The sequence below is a fragment of the Hydractinia symbiolongicarpus genome, chromosome 4 (assembly GCF_029227915.1).
Source record: "Hydractinia symbiolongicarpus strain clone_291-10 chromosome 4, HSymV2.1, whole genome shotgun sequence".
In the NCBI taxonomy this organism is placed as follows: Eukaryota; Metazoa; Cnidaria; class Hydrozoa; order Anthoathecata; family Hydractiniidae; genus Hydractinia; species Hydractinia symbiolongicarpus.
The window spans coordinates 2,127,601-2,144,276 of record NC_079878.1 but is presented as its reverse complement, the minus strand read 5'-3'; the positions used below and the strand labels follow the sequence as shown (position 1 = coordinate 2,144,276).

The 16,676-nt window shown below is 33.3% G+C and overlaps 2 protein-coding genes and 1 long non-coding RNA gene across 3 annotated transcripts; 2 read left to right on the top strand and 1 right to left on the bottom strand.

Annotated features, from left to right (window-relative positions):
• Positions 1 to 2,558: 2,558 nt before the first annotated feature.
• On the bottom strand, positions 2,559 to 4,259 carry LOC130640834 (uncharacterized). Its single transcript, XR_008982391.1, has 2 exons — positions 4,179 to 4,259; positions 2,559 to 4,095 (listed from the first exon to the last, which is right to left on the bottom strand). It is a non-coding gene; the product is annotated as an uncharacterized LOC130640834 (long non-coding RNA).
• Positions 4,260 to 7,896: 3,637 nt separating this feature from the next.
• LOC130640827 (histone deacetylase 8-like) lies at positions 7,897 to 9,564 on the top strand. The gene has a single exon (XM_057447394.1). The coding sequence runs from the start codon at positions 8,012 to 8,014 to the stop codon at positions 9,305 to 9,307; it is 1,296 nt and encodes a 431-aa protein (XP_057303377.1). The 5' UTR covers positions 7,897 to 8,011; the 3' UTR covers positions 9,308 to 9,564.
• An 80-nt stretch (positions 9,565 to 9,644) lies between these two features.
• On the top strand, positions 9,645 to 14,706 carry LOC130640828 (mitochondrial potassium channel-like). Its single transcript, XM_057447395.1, has 4 exons — positions 9,645 to 9,965; positions 12,374 to 12,572; positions 13,154 to 13,315; positions 13,575 to 14,706. Exons 1-4 carry the CDS (start codon positions 9,783 to 9,785, stop codon positions 14,216 to 14,218), a joined length of 1,188 nt encoding a protein of 395 aa, XP_057303378.1. The 5' UTR covers positions 9,645 to 9,782; the 3' UTR covers positions 14,219 to 14,706.
• Positions 14,707 to 16,676: the final 1,970 nt, after the last annotated feature.

Genomic DNA, 16,676 nt, shown 5'->3' with positions numbered 1-16,676 from the left:
TAGTCCATCTAAAAGGCATGTTATGAAGGTTGTCTCACTTATGTAAAAAATGTGGAATAAACTCTGCGTTAGACTGTATCATAAAGAAAAAACTAACCACCTATGCTTTGCTGTAAGGGGTAGTTATAAATTTCAGGGCCAAGGTGAAAATTATCTGCACTTTAAATCATTTTCTAATACGTAATTTCTTTTATCCCGAAATGACACGTGACAATAAAGTGTTATTTTCTTACTTGCCTTGCGTGGCAACAATCAGTGTGTAACTTGACTTTGTGTGTAGCTAACCTATCAAGCCCTTTAAAGTTTTGTGGGTACTCGGTTAAAATGTTTTGTATGTCCCCGCAGCATTTTCTATCGATTATTAAAATCAGTTAAGCGTATCTAGAATTGAAGTGAACTGCAAGATGCCCAATTAAAGAGCAGCATTGTTAGCAAGTACTTGTTTCTCAGGAGCCAGAAATAATGTGCCCATATGACCAGTATGGTTATTATTATTATTATTATTTACCCAGGATAGCCTCTTCAGTTTCTATAGGAACTGTTATCAATGAGGGTCCTGCGAAGGGGGTCCTACTGCATTTAAAGCTTAATTAGTTTAATCCTATTCTCATGCTGAACCTTGAGCAGAAAGAATCGATTCACAATTTTATAGTCTCTGGCATGACTTGGTCGGGTTTGAACCCAAGACCTCCTGCAGTGAAGGCGAACGCCCTACCACAAGGCCACCAGTGGGTTGTGTGGCCATTGGTGATAGCATATTATGCCACCTCATACACTTATATAGGTAAACTGTTGTGTGGTTTTATCTTCTTGGTAGACTTTTTTATTTTGTCGAGAAGTTTTCATTCCTTAGCCTGTTCCACAGACGCTTAGCCTTATCCCTGTATCTGCAATGAACAAATAAAGAAAATACATGCATTACAATCATCTTAAACTATAGAAAAGTTTGAGATAAGTCCTCCTGCATTAACCTAACAGAAATCACAGTTTTTTCTCGATGCCTATACGTATATGTTAATGTAGCATACTTAAATTATAACGATTTTTTCTGTCCTTTTATGGTGAAAACCGTTTATAAGAAACTAAGTACTAAAAAGCTCTGCAAATTTAAGAAACTTTTACTAATACAGGTAGCTTTTTTACTCAAAAAATAAGATCTTAAGGTTATGCGACCAGGACCTGTTGTCTCTTTTTCCATATCGGATTGTGATTCGAACGTTTTCATCAGGTCTATCAATAATCGCAGCGCCAATGCGAGACACAAGTCGTGGGGAAGAAGCGGAATGTTATGAGCTATAAAAATGTGGAGATTGAGATTTTCATGTGTAAGAGGTTACAATTCTTTCAGTTCGGAACAGCAAGGAAGATGTATGGTACTGTGAAGAAGGTATCGATGAGAAATAGTCAAGAGAAGAAGTTGACACTAAGGTATTCTTTTGTTGCGACCATGCAAGCATGCTGGACTTTAAAAATGCATGCATTGTTACCATCGACAATTTGTCGTCGTCGTCGATTTGTGTATGCGCGATAAAGATTTTGGCAGTGTTGAAACCGAACCTTTTGATAGTGGAGTTTATGTAGTTTATGTCTTACATCCTGTTTGAATTGGCATAGGAATTTGTTCCAAAGTTTAGGTCCTCTACTAGCAAGGTTAGGTCCTTTTTCTCGGCAATTGAATGGCGCGTGGGGCGCGGGTCTGTAGTACTGCAATATCTTTTACGCAGAGGTAAAAATTCGGACTGATCAGGAAGCAATATAGTCCTGGCGGTACACAAACTGGTTTGGCATCTTACGTTTTTGTTTCTATTTTTCTGTGGGTGTGTTAGCTAATGAGATCAATGTATGAGCGGTTTGCAGAAAGAGAGGGTGAAGGGACAATTTATCTATTTTGCAAGCAAAAAATGAATATCTAGTTAGGCTTTTCTTATGGCTATAGGTAGCTAGCTATCTAGCTAGCTAACTACTCTAGCTCACACCCCTGTTTCGTAGCGGACAAAAATGTTACAAAAAAATAATTTGATTAACCCTATTAGTTAAAACAGGATATCTCAAGAACGAAATAAGATTTTTATATTCTGTAAAAAGAATAATAATCTTAGACAAAGTTAGCTATAGCTGCAAAGGTAAACACCTATAATACACCTTTATGATAATTCAGGAAAACTAACACTCCATCGCGCTTAGGTAAAGCTAGCCGTACCTAACAGCCGTACCTAAGCCGTACCTTAGCCGTACGTAACTACACTTTTCTTTTTAAGGTGAGGTAATGTATTTTAATGGAAAAAACTGAGCTAATCGTAGTGGTAAATTTGTTGTGTCACTGAATTTCTGTTTCTCAATAGCCAATGAACCCGCAAAATACGAAAAATGTTAACGAAACATCTTGCTCTTATAGAAACCAAACGGGGGAGAGCGCGGGAAGGTGATTCCCAAATCGACAAATTAAGTACGGCTGGCAATAAAAAGGTGGTTAGTACGAGCGGTGAACTTCAATGCGACTTATCAAGTAAAGTAAAATAAAGGGGATAGGTAAGGAAAAGAGAGGAAAAATATGAAAATTATAAGACAACATATATTTTACGGTTGGGTCCTATCATATAAGAAACAACTTTAAAGGCTAAAATATGTACAATAAAAACGAAATTAAGTTAAGTACGGCTAGCTAAAATAAGGTACGGCTGGACCATATTAAGGTACGGCTAGGTCCTATCGTATAAGAAACATCTTCAAATGCTAAAATTGTTCCATAAAAACGAAATTAGGTTAGGTACGGCTAGCTAAAATAAGGTACGGCTGGAAAATATTAAGGTACGGCTGGGTCCTATCGTATAAGAAACATCTTCAAATGCTACAAATGTACAATAAAAACGAAATTAAGTTAGGTACGGCTAGCTAAAATAAGGTACGGCTGGAAAATATTAAGGTACGGCTGGGTCCTATCGTATAAGAAACATCTTCAAATGCTACAAATGTTTCATAAAAACGAAATTAGGTTAGGTACGGCTAGCTAAAATAAGGTACGGCTGAAAAATATTAAGGTACGGCTGGGTCCTATCGTATAAGAAACATCTTCAAATGCTACAAATGTTTCATAAAAACGAAATTAGGTTAGGTACGGCTAGCTAAAATAAGGTACGGCTGAAAAATATTAAGGTACGGCTGGGTCCTATCGTATAAGAAACATCTTCAAATGCTACAAATGTTCCATAAAAACGAAATTAGGTTAGGTACGGCTACCATTGATCAAAATTAAAGTACGGCTGCACATCTATTTAAAGTAAAATAAATTGTATAGCTGAAAATATAAAAAATATTACCTAAGAAACAAAATACGAACACGATAATATATAATTATATTTTAATAAATATCACTATCAGTGTCAGATTGATTGCTTACATTCTCTAACGTTTCCATTTCTAGAACCAAATCTGTAACAGATCTATCCGATCTTGATGCAATATATCGAAACGCTAACAACTGTAAAAGAAAGATGTCGATAAAATCAAAGGTCGTAAAGAGTGATTTAGAGGTAGCTGGGATAGATACAGGCCAGTTCTGTTTAAAGTCAGTCAGTGTGACTCTTAACCCAATTGCCAAACAATTCAAAATCGTTTTTATTGAACGTTTTTAGCATTTGAAGTTGTTTCTTATATGATAGGTCCCAGCCGTACCTTAATATTGTCCAGCCGTACCTTATTTTGGCTAGCCGTACCTAACATAATTTCGTTTTTATTGAACGTTTTTAGCATTTGAAATTGTTTCTTATATGATAAGACCCAGCCGTACCTTAATATTATCTAGCCGTACCTTATTTTGGCAACCGTATTTAAATTTAGCCAGCTGAAGTCACTTTTAGCGCTAGCTCTAATATTGTCCGCAGCGTAATAATGTTCAATCTTACTTTACTAATGTTTTTCATACATTCAAATTTAAAAATCTCTTTTGTATTTGTATTAAAATCATTTTATAAAAATTATAATACATGTAAGATATATTATTATCGGTATTTCATCATTGAGGATTCCCTGGGGGTTACTGGGGATCGACGATGGAGTGCTCCATTTTTCATCATTTTTATCGGCATAGATATTCACCTAAAAGACGAAATAAAAGTTAGACAATTTAACTTTGATATACATTAACTACTAATTTTAAGCTTAGAAGCAAGTGGTCTTACACAGAGCTGCTAATTACGAATTTTCTTAAGTACGGCTAAGGTACGGCTAAGGTGCGGCTGTTAGGTACGGCTAGCTTTACTTAACCCTCCATCGCAGCTTATTTCCCGATTGGAGGAGGTAAACATCACACTTTTATAAGAGTTTATTAAGGAGAAAACACATTCTTTAGTGATTATTTTTCTTGTCGCTTTCTATTTTTAATGAAAAGCACACCGAGTTGTATCTTATAATTATTAACGTTTGTTGAAAATTTGAAAGAAATTGATACAAAGGAAGTTAAAGAAGTGGAGAAAACGCGCTTTTGTCTCTAACAAACTTTTATAAAAACTTTTTTACCTCCTTTCTTCTGAATTTGTAAAACGATGGAAAGCTGTAGGAATGCATGTATAATTGAATTATTGTAAAGGTGTATTAGATTTTAGGTGACTAATGGTAGCTTAATTATGCCATATGTAATCTAATTAGGGCATGACAATCTTTAATGGCTTTTCACACACTCTTATGAAAAAATCGAACACCATGTTGAATTTTCAGAAAGGAAGGCTTATATCAACTAACATATATTTACTCAAAAAAATTGCGCTTTATTCCAAAACCCTTCACATGACGAACAACGTGATATAATCAAGGCTTGCTTCAGTGCCAAATCAGTCGTTTCTCCTGTAAGTGCGAAAGATTTCGTAATTAGGGAAACAAAAAAGATAAAGCCATTGATTCCAAGCATCAATAACATACAGTACTGGAATCAGGACACCTAACATCGTGGATCACATATCATGCGTGTCACGCACGATTCACGATGCTGTCGCGATAGTAAAATTTTTTAGCATTGTGAAATCCATCGTTGGGTTGACCTTCACGATGCATCGTGACTTTCGCGATCCATATCGCGACCGTCATGATACATCTTTAAACATTATAAAAATCACGTAATTAATGTCATGAGAGAATAACGCAATTAAATATGAATAATTGTTTTTTGTCTGTTTTAAATCAAAAATATTTTGTCGTAAGCTTTTTGCTTGTTTAGACTCTAACTTATTTAGTTGTTCTACGGGCTCACTCGACCCTAACTTTCACAATAAAAAAAATAATAGAAATATCAACAAACAATCATTTTCTTATCCCATCTCGTGAAAAAAACAGATTATGAATGTTGTAACACCCTCCTTCGTTGTGATTAATATATGTTTAGAATTACGTTGCTTGCTAAAATCTTAAATTTCTTAGTCGATATCATTCAGGAAAAATAATTAATATCATTAAATCTTAATCAATGATATTTGAAAAAAATTAAAACATCGTAAAATACACATGTCATAACACCCTCCTCCGTTATGAATATAAATAAAAATTTTAATGTCGCGAAAGACTTTAAATTTTTTCAACTAAACTATAGTCCGTGAAACTTTTTTGCACTTAAATTTTAATTTTCGTATAAGACTGCGCAAAAAAAATTTAAAAGAACACTTAACTTTTTATTAAAATAAATTTTGTGTTTTATTATTTTAAATGGGAAAATAAGAACTTGCTGTATAAATTTCGAAACAGCCTAAGTATAACCTGCTGTATATCTTTCAAAACAATGCAGGTATATTCTGTATAACTTTCGCAACAGCGCAAGAATAATTCTTGCTGTATAACTTTTAAAGCAACACGAAAAAAAATTGCATATCTTTATCTTTTCACCTTGAGTACTAGTTACATTATTTTAGTGAGACAAATTATTATTATTTTTCCTTCGCAGCTTAAAAATATGAACTGCATGCATTATGCAAAAATACATAGAAAACGGTTGTCCTTACACCCTCCTCCATTGTTATTTTTTTATTATTATTTTTTTGTTGTTGTTCCGACCATACATTCTTATTTTTCCATGAACTTTCATTAAATCAGACATTCGCTAATTTAACATTCGCTAATACAAGCAAAACATACATAAAAAAAATATGCTTGTCGCAACACCCTCTTTCGTTGTTATTTTTTTATTTTCTTGTTGTTCCGCCACTTGTTAGAAAATGGCCATCGGGCAGGTAATAACGTTAATCTATGTAATAAAACGATGTAAATCTCCCTTTCCGAAAATTTGTGGGATGTGGCATGGGTGACTGAGGTCCATTATTTAGAGCAAAAAAGATTGAAACAGAAGGTTTAAGCCATAAGTTGCCAGTGCAAGATGAAAATGAGACAATAATTAGTCAAAATCTGCTGCAAAGTAAAGAGATATGATTGGCATAAAAATTGTAGTGTGGAACACAATGATTTCAACGTATTTACAACAACAGTAGGTTTTGTTGCCTAGTTAAACTACAGGTTCGTACTTTATTACCTGAACAAATATTTAATTTTTGTATTATTTAAGAGAGTAAGATGTGACCACGCTGACATTGTGCTCATTGGTTGATTGTAATTTGGTGTTTGCTATAAGAAGAATTTGAATTTTAGGGATTTGCTTTGAAATTTGTTTGCATTTAACCTTTTGCTTGAGAGAAACTAAATTTGGTATCCATGAAAAAAGCTTTAGTTACCTAGTCTAACAAATTGGGATTTCAACAAAAAAGTTGTACCACTGCACAGAACAGATTTATCCTAAATTAAGTGTTTTTATGCCCTTTACGCATCATGATTCTATGACTTTTTTTTTAAAAATTGCAGATTTTTATGTTAAAAATAATACTAAACCTATTTCAATGCTTTAAAAAATATATATATATATAATCTAATAAACCAATTAGTTGAAACGCCAATAATGGAGAAAATATGTATCCAACATTGTCTTCCACTTTGTCAAAGTTAACTCAACATCTTTTTGAAAAAACAAAGTCCCCAAAACAACTGATTTTTATTGGGGGTCCTTGTTGACTATAGTTTGTTAGTTATCCTAGTACTGTTAAAAAGGCAAGAAAATGTAGTTTTTGAAACTGTTTTTACTTTCAAAGCGCACGGTTAAGGTGTTGATTGGTACCACAATGTTACTTGTCTTTTTTTTTCAAGCTCCCCTCCTGTTTTATTAAAGTGATAGCTTGAAAAGTGCAATGAAAAAAGGTGAATATAAATAACTTTCTGAAGAAACTTAATACTCTTGTTTATGAGTGAAAGAGCTGGTGTAGCTCATAGTGGACATTGATGTTGCAGTTTGCAGTGTCCATTTTAAAAAAGCGCTGCCTAAAAAAAGGGTTCTAAAATTCACGACCATATGCCAACTGCTGTTGTGTTTGCCGCAAAAATAACACACTCCTCCGTAATGATAGTTCTAATTAATACTGCAAAATACTGTATTGACTGTCTAGGAAACTATTTATAATAAAGATTTACAAAAATTGATTTTGTAAGTTTTTTATTATACTTCCATTGCAAATGATTATTAATTTTACAAAAAGACTAAATAATTGTGAAGTCTTTGCGCATGAAAAGCTTATGCATTAAGTATTATTTTAAACATATTTATTACAAATATTATTACAAAAATATTATGAAGGTTTTTTCTGCTCTCTTGTTAACAATTCCAAATATTTTATGTCAATGTATCATCGCTTTTTACTTAGCATTCTATAGTGTCTCAGTTAATTTTCTTCCACTGATTAAAGGCAATCTACCACTTCCTTTATGTTGTTTTCAAGACAAGCATTTTTTAGATGATATATAGTTCTTTTTGCAAGTATTTCCTTATTTTTCAAGGGCTTTTATGTAAGAGACGGAAAATAAAGACAAAATTGAATTGCACAAATTTCTTATATTTCAGGTAAATTATGTAATAAATAGTAAATTTCATAAATAAAAAAACAAATACGTAGTTGACAAAAACTCGTAATATTTAACATTTTACGGAACAATGAGCAAGAAAAAGGTAGCCTACATTACTTCACCGAGTTATGTTGCACTGTGCAATCAACATCCAAAGACTAAAAACAGAGCTGTGGTGGTGGATTCGCTAATTAAAGCATACAATTTACTTAATGAAGTCTTTGTTGTGGCACCTACACCTGTCTTACGGGAGGATTTAATGCTATTCCACTCAGAAGACTACGTTAACTGTCTTGAAAAAATTCAAAACATTTTAGAATGTGAAATGATTGATCACAATAAAAATGAAGATTCCTGTGAAGAAACCTTTGATCTAGATGAGTTGGAGGAAGAATTTCAAATAAGTGACTATGGATTTGGCTATGACTGCCCTGTTTTTAAAAGAATGTTTGATTATGCAAAGATGGTGGTGGGAGCTACTGTTACAGCTGCTGATATATTAATTAATGGTGAGGCAGATGTTGCCATTAACTTACATGGTGGTTGGCATCATGCACATGTTGATGAAGCAGCTGGCTTTTGTTATGTAAATGATATAGTTATTGGTGTATTAAAATTAACAAGTAGGTTTAAAAGAGTTTTGTACATTGATCTGGATGTTCATCATGGTGACGGAGTTGAGGAAGCTTTTCGATACTCTAAGAACGTGTTAACGTTTTCTTTACATAAACATTCAAATGGCTACTTTCCGGGGACAGGTGCCAAACAAGACGTAGGAAAAGGCAGTGGTAAATATTTTTCTGTAAATGTTCCATTAAAAGATGGTATTGATGACATTATGTATTACTTTGTTTTTCATAAGCTCTTTAACCAAGTTGTTTTGTCTTTCGAGCCTGATGTTTTTGTTGTGCAGTGTGGTGCAGACTCATTGTCCCTCGATCCTCTTGGTGGTTTTAATTTGACAAGCCAAGGTATTATTGGCTGCGTGAAAGATATCTGTGCATGCAATAAACCTGTCATGATATTAGGAGGTGGTGGATATAATCTTGCAAACACTTCAAGATGCTGGACTCAACTTACTGCAATGGTTGTTGGGAAAGAAATATCTGGGGATATACCTGATCATGATTACATGGAACATTATGGTCCTGATTTTAGTGTTTATGTTGCTAGTAGTAACAGAAAGAATGAAAACACTGATGCCTATATTGAAGACTTATTGGAGCATGTAACTACAAATATCATAAAAATGAAAATAAAAAAAGAAAACAGTAGTAAAACAATTGATAACAAAGAAAATGTCACATTAAAAAGTGGAACTGAGAAGGACTTTGTTACTGACAAACTGGTAAAAAAGCAGACCTTGATGGAAAAGAATTGTTAACATGCTTTAAAACGTGTCTTTTTGAATGGTTCGAAGTGCATAGTCTTTTTGATCACGCGACTGAATTGAAAAGAATTTAAGATACCTACAAATATTTTAGATCTAGTTTTGTTCATTACGAAAAAGTGTTATTTTTAAACTGATGTACTTGTAATACTTTTTATGTCAAATTTAGTCATTGTTTTTAGTATTTGCTCTCATTAAAACAAAATTTATAGAAAACTATCATTTTCAAGAATATTTTTGATCTAAAACGATTTTCAACATGTTTTACCTATAATTTCTCCCTGCAAGCTTCTTTTAAAAAATGTGTTATGTTAGACTATTATTATTAAATGTTTTTGTCTCTGCAATGCTTGATGAATTTATTCTTTATAAAAAGGAAAACAAAAAAGCAAGTATAAAGTACAGAGTTTAATGTGAAAAATACGTTTATTTTATTTCACAGAGTACATTTTGTCAAAACGTTTGTTCAATGTTTTCAAAAATACAAAAACATTCACAAAACTTAATCAAATCTGGAAAAGAAAATTCAGCTGCTGTTTTACGCATTGGAAAAGAGAAGGCAAGACACGTACGAAAAGCCTTATCTGTTCCTGTAAAGACACGTGTGAAGGATTCAGTGAAATTCATTGATGAATCAATTGGAGTCACCCAGGTTTGTACTTTATTTTTATCTATTTATTTCTGGGAGAATTGTTTTTCAAGAAAAATACTCAAAAGTTTAGCCGTGGATCATGGAAACTCAAGAAGTTATGAAGAAGTCAATAATTTGATTTTATCTGAAGAAAGTCCTGGAAACAACGTTTGAAAAGGAGAAAAAATCATGTTTTTTTACATTAAGGGTGTTTTTATGTTTTCATGACTTTAAAAACACCTTTTAATGTAAAAAACATGACTTTTTCTTCTTTATTCCAAATGTTGTTTCTAGGACCTTTTTTTTGAGTTTCCATGGTGATTTGTAAATGCAAATGGCACAGCAAACTTTTGCTGAGTTTTGATAATTGTGTATATTTTTGTTCCTTATTAAAGCTTGCCTCAAAACAACTTAATTTCAAAACACTTGTGTAACATTAGTATTTGAGGAAATATATTTTCCTTTGCCTGATTTATATTGATACAAACAGGACTTACATTAACATGCTACATGCGTGTTTGATTCAGCATTTCCACCGTCTTGAATAAGAACTTTTGCATAAATGGACAAACACAACAACGTATCTTGACATTGATGGTTGACAAAATAGTGAAGCTTTGATTAGCATTTTTACGTAATATCAACTAAGCTAGTGAAATTTACGGTTTTGATTATTTTTAACTTTAAAACTTGATAAATTCTAATATTTCAGAGTCACAGTAGTGAGCACACAATCTGGTTCAACTATTCAATTTAATGTCTTAGTATACCAACAGTTAAAAACAAGACTTATCACAAGTCGCAAAAAGTTTTCGATCGTAATAATGTCACTCCAAATTTCCAAATGCTGAGATGAGTTGAAAACTTACACATACACTATGGTTGTTTTATTGTAGCAAAATTCAGGTCAAAATACTGGATCAGAGTTACGGATTAGGGTTACGGATCAGGGTTACGGATCAGAGTTCCGGATCAGGGTTACGGCTCAGGGTTACGAATCAGGGTTACGGATCAGGGTTACGGTTTTTTTTCAAGCGTTACACAAGGATTTTTTTGTTTAGGTTAAGGTTTTTGTATTCAGGTTCAGCATTGTTTTTTATTATCTATTTTTTTTTATCTGGTAACTCTTTTTTTCTATTGTGCTCGATCTTAAAGTCTATCAGATATCGTTTTTAAAAAGTCATGACTGGTTACAATACGGGAATAGTATTCAGTCGTTTCTTCTAATAGCATGTGGCATATAAAGATGGACATCAAAGTTTATTTTAGTGCAGATTGGTCAATGATTGTAAACCAATATATTTTTAGAAGTGAATTGCTAAACAAGGCAAAAACGATCAACGATTTATGCGGATAAAAATCAACAAATTCGCTGACTGTTTTATTTGTGACTAAAGCTTGTTTTCCACCTAGCGCTATTGAGGGGTAACTAGCGATAAAAAATGAGCGGTAACCTTTTCTTCAGTGAAAACTGGAAAAAAAAGTTACTGCTTGCTAGCGGTAACTTTTTCACGAGCGATAAGTAGCGCTAAATTTTAAAATTTTGTCATATTTACCGCTAGTAAAAGTAATGGAAAGAGAAGTAACGTTTTATTGTAATAAAGTGTTTTTTGAATGTAATAACTTTTTTTGTGAAAAAATGGCTAAAAAATAAGAAGACAAGCTCTCACTATTCAAGAAAACGAAGAGTTATCTGAAGCTGTTCGAAAATATCCGTGTCTGCACGACAAATATAAGAAGGAGTATAAAGATTGAGCAGTTGTTAAGAATGCTTGGAATGAAGTTGTATATCAGCTAGAATTTGTATGCAACGGTATGTTAATGACAAATCCAAAAAACGATATTTTCTCTTACTTTTTCTCTTCATCAAAAATAAAAAAATATCCAGGTAAATCTTCTCCACTGAATCCATGCTTTCAACGGAAGCTTCAAAAAATTAAAGTTAACAAATAATAAACATAAAGATTAACAATAATTACTGTTAGCTATAGTTATGTGGAAACATAACTAGTTACCACTAGTTACCGCTCAAAAAGGTTACCGCTCGTTAGCGCTAGTTACCGCTCGTTAGCGTTAGGTGGAAACCAAGCTTAATTGGACGACTTACCAGGTCTAAACAACACGCTTAATTACGAAAATAAAAAAAAACTTAAAATAAAAAAAACAGTAAACATGAATATAAAGAACGATGAACTTTAATAACAAGAAAATTAAATTTGGACCCGATCTTGGCCTCTCGCCCTTCCTCATACGCGCACGCAAACTGATTTCGAAAAGCTTTTTAAATTTGAAAAAGATGTTAAAGGCGTTTTAATTTTTAAAAAGCGAAATATATTTTTTATCGTGAAATTAAAACCTGCAAATTACTTTTGGAGGCCAATAATTCCTTTCTTCTAAAGGTGATTTTATTACGATATTGTAATGTTCAGGTAATCGAGGCACAAGAAAATGTGTCGCACGAAGAAAGATGTTTCTTAAACGCGCGTGAGCATGTTCAGAATATAAAAGCAGTGTTGGATGAAAGGCAAGACGTGTTAAATGAAACACGAAAGCAATTGGATAGGTGTGATCGATCTGATCCACAATATTTGACATATGTGGGTGAAGAACATACATTATTGTTAGAAGGTAAGATCTCATTGTCTCAGTGTGCAGCGTTTTGGAGTTGAAATGCGTTTACGATGGCAGAAAATCTCATTGTCTCTGGCACCAAAAACTACCGCTTAAGTGCCTTGGGGTTTAATAAAAAAAATAGAATTTTTCACATGGCGCATATGATGGCAGAAACGAATATTTGGATTTAATTTTCGGAAGTTATGTCAAGGAATTTATCTCATACTTTTGTCCGTATTTCTGGAAATGTTACAAAATAAAAACTTTAAACGAAGTACCGAAAAACTACAGTTTTTATCCTTTTAAACCTATTCAAGATTTTTGACAGTATACCTTGGCGTTTATTCCGAAGTGAGCGTTTTTTTGTCATTTACGTTAAAATATAGGACCAGCCGTGTATCATCAAAAGAATAAATAAAATAAAATTGCTAGAGGCATGTAGTGTCTATATCTTGAAAATCAAAGCGAAAGATACCTCGAAATATGGAACAAATATTTTATAAGCGTATACGAAGCGAAGCATGTTTGTAAAAGGCATTGTTTTTTTTCTGCCAACTGATCTAGCAATATTTATTTAATGTAATTGAACTTTTTAGTGCGCAACTTGCAACGTGAACACAATTCTGCTGAAGACGTTGAGCGAGAAAGATTTTCAGCGTATTCGGCTGCCGTCAGGTTGTCTCATGAAAAAGAAAGATCACGGGTTGAGCGCACAAAGTACTGGTCTATTATCGGCTCTATCACTGGAACTGTGTTTGGTGTGTTTGATTTTTCGGATTTTTTGTTTGTTCGTTGTATTTTTGTTCTGTGTTTAAAATTAAAAGAAAACATAAATATTATAATCATGATGATATCGGATTACTCTGAAAACCTTTATTTTTTTTACAGGCAACTTATGTGATATACAACCTTTATCTTTTCTGGACAATTGCGAAATCTGAAGTTGCGCTTGTTTTTCTGCTTGTTTGTTTGTTTGTTTGTTTGATTACCTTAATTTTTTTGTGTAATTTTTTTTAGGACTTATGTTTTCCTCATTACTTACGCAGTATCGTCTAAGTATGATGAGAGAGATGACGTCATCTTCTATATCGCAAGCTACTGCGCATGTACAAGATGATTTACACGAACAAAAAGTATTTCTAAGCGAACAAGTACAAGTCTTAAAGCACATGTTTCTGAATAATAACAGCACTGGTGAAAATGAAGAAGAAGAAGCCGGAACTTTAACTCGCTTACTACCTGAGACGTTGCTTAGACAACTAATAAAAGATGTTGGGTTATTGAGCAAAAGCATAGCTCCTGTAGCGATGGAATATTCGGAAAACATTTCCTCCATCAATAAGAGTCTACTGTCACTTTGTGATGATGTTCAACAAGTTGTATTAACAATAAAAAAACAAAAAGAAACTACAAATGCTGATGTAGACAGGAAAGTCACTGTTTTAGAAGAAAATAAAAATCAATCAATCAATTCACAAAACTTATCACGCCGCGACAACAACGTGGCAACACTACACGATAACCAATTTCCAACTTCCTCGTTAACTTCATTAAACGACCAGCATTCAATACTTGACTATGTAAATATTACCAATTTAAATTTGGTTGTAGGTATACTAACACTTGCTTGTATTGCGTGGAACACTGTTGGTAAAAGTTGATTAAAATTTAAAATAGGATAACAAAGTAAATTAAAACCTGTCAATGAATATCTTGAACCTCTGTTCATATAAGCCAGTTTAAATCCCTTCATTTAGACTTGTTTAAATATATCCCTAAATGTTGCTTCAAAGAGGAAAGTAATTCCTGCAAATATTAAAATATAGTGAAAACCGGGTGTTAGCCCTTGTGTAACTGGAGGGGGGAGGGAAGGGCACAAAGTGCTCTATTTGACTGGGCATAACTTTTGTTCGCCATGTGATTGAGTGCTTAAATTTTGTGACTTTTCTTAACTTTTACTATGGCTGTTATACTTTGCGGGGGTGGACTGATTGGATTGTTGGGAACAGGGTATTTTTGGTGAATTTTGAAAAGTGGTTGTTGCAAAATGTACTTGTTATGTAAATATTTATGACATGTATATTGGTCACCAGATGGTTCTCAAGGGGTTGCTAAGCACAAATATATCGTCACCAGGAATCAAATCAAATCAAGGTTTCAAGAAATATGTTATTCAGCGGAATGACGTCATTGCTGACCCTAATGACGTCATTATATTGTTTTCCTACCTCAAACATCTGTAAATGCAATAACTTACTTCACGAAAAAAATTATTTTTTCTTAAAATCAAGTCATTTTGTGGTCCACAGTGCACAAATATACTAATAATTAAAGGTTGTAGCATCAGAAGCACGTGAGAACTTAAGTGTCATCAAAATAATTGTTTTAGGTGGAATGAGTTTGTATTAAGACTTTCGACAACTGTGTTAAGTTTCATCACTGTAAGTAGTTTAGAATTAAACGAGCCTTTTTTAGAAGGGGTACACAACTAAAAAAGCACAGATACACGTGTTTTTAATAAGAAATATGTTTATAAGAACATGTAAGACTTAAAATACTAAGAAGTTCTATTTTTTAATGTAAATACTTTTTATTGTAAAAAGATATTTTGACAAGCTGGGAAAAAACGCCCTGGGAACGAGGCTGCAAAAATGCAACTTCCGCATGTACTACGCAGGTTTTCCCAAGCAATTCGGAAATTACGGAATAATCCACTTCATAGTTTACGAACAATCGTCAATATATTTTGGTGGTTACAAATACAATGGAGTAGTGTCGCTAAACATTTAAAATTTTTACACAAACATAGAATAGTAGTCGGTGGCCCGTGAAAAAATCTACGGGTTCGTCTGTTCTTTGTAACTGTTGTGTCACAGTCAGTTCCAAAATTTGATTGCCAGTGTCGTGGAAATGTTTTAAAAATAACAAAACTGCAAGAACGTGACAGCATAAGCCACTTGCACCAACTGGACAACTGCATTGAGCTTTTTGAGGGTACCCATTTTCAAAAACAAGCACTGCTGGCCTTGCTTCAGTACCATATGACTTTTTTACCATTGCTTTTGCGTATGCACACGAATTATCAACTAAAGTTTTAACAAGCTTTTTCTTGTTGGCCTAAACTACTATATGTTTTCATTTTGCAGTAGTTCTTAAATATATCTTCATTTTTTTGCCTACAAGTAAATTCAGACGAACTTGACCGCGCCGTATGAATTTGGCTAATTACGTGCGTCTCACTTCTTGCGGTATCTTTTTGCGCGACAGACAGACAGACGTATAGGAGTATTTTAATATAGATTTAATACAGATTAATATAGATACAGGGATACGGGTATTTTAATATAGACTAGTCGTCAATCCGGGAAAAAATCCACAGGGTAGCTGGGTAAATCTGTAAAATATTATGATTAAAATGAGCACTCGATACACAACGTTACCTAAAGTAAAAATAAGCACTCTTTAAGATGGAAGGATGGATTTCAATCAATTCCCCCAGGTCGATTTTGTTTTTTTACATAGGGCGGAGCCTGAAAAAGGCCTAGTTCCTGGTTCCCATGGCGAATTGATTGGCTATTAGATATTGCATAATTAATCAAGTGATTTTTACGTGAGCCGTAGATTAAAAGATAATGTGTTTATAAAACGACGATTTAAAATAAAATATGGTGGCGGTGTTGCGTAGAAACAAAAAAATTATATTTTATTTCTATTTTATGTGGAAAAATTTATAAAAAATGTAAATAAATTAAAAAATATGAAAAGTATAACACAAACAGCATAAATATGAAAAAAGACCTTTTTATGAAACAAGTTCAGTCTTATTTTCTTAAATGGCAACCTCTTGCCTTTTTGACATCGACGTCAAGAAAGCCTTGGCAGTTTTGATCTGGGCAAGAAACCCTGGGAACGAGGTTATCTTAACTGCTAGTAGCTGCAAGCTAACAAGTTGTTTTATAAATGAATTGCAAAAGCTGCCAGCAGAAACGCGTTGTAATGAATTTTTTTTAGCAAAGTGGTTCTGCAAAGAAAGAAAGAAGCTTTTATGAAATGATGTGAGTTTTGCTCTATGTTAACTAGCCATATAGAAGGGATCTTTTAATAATTACGTAACAAACC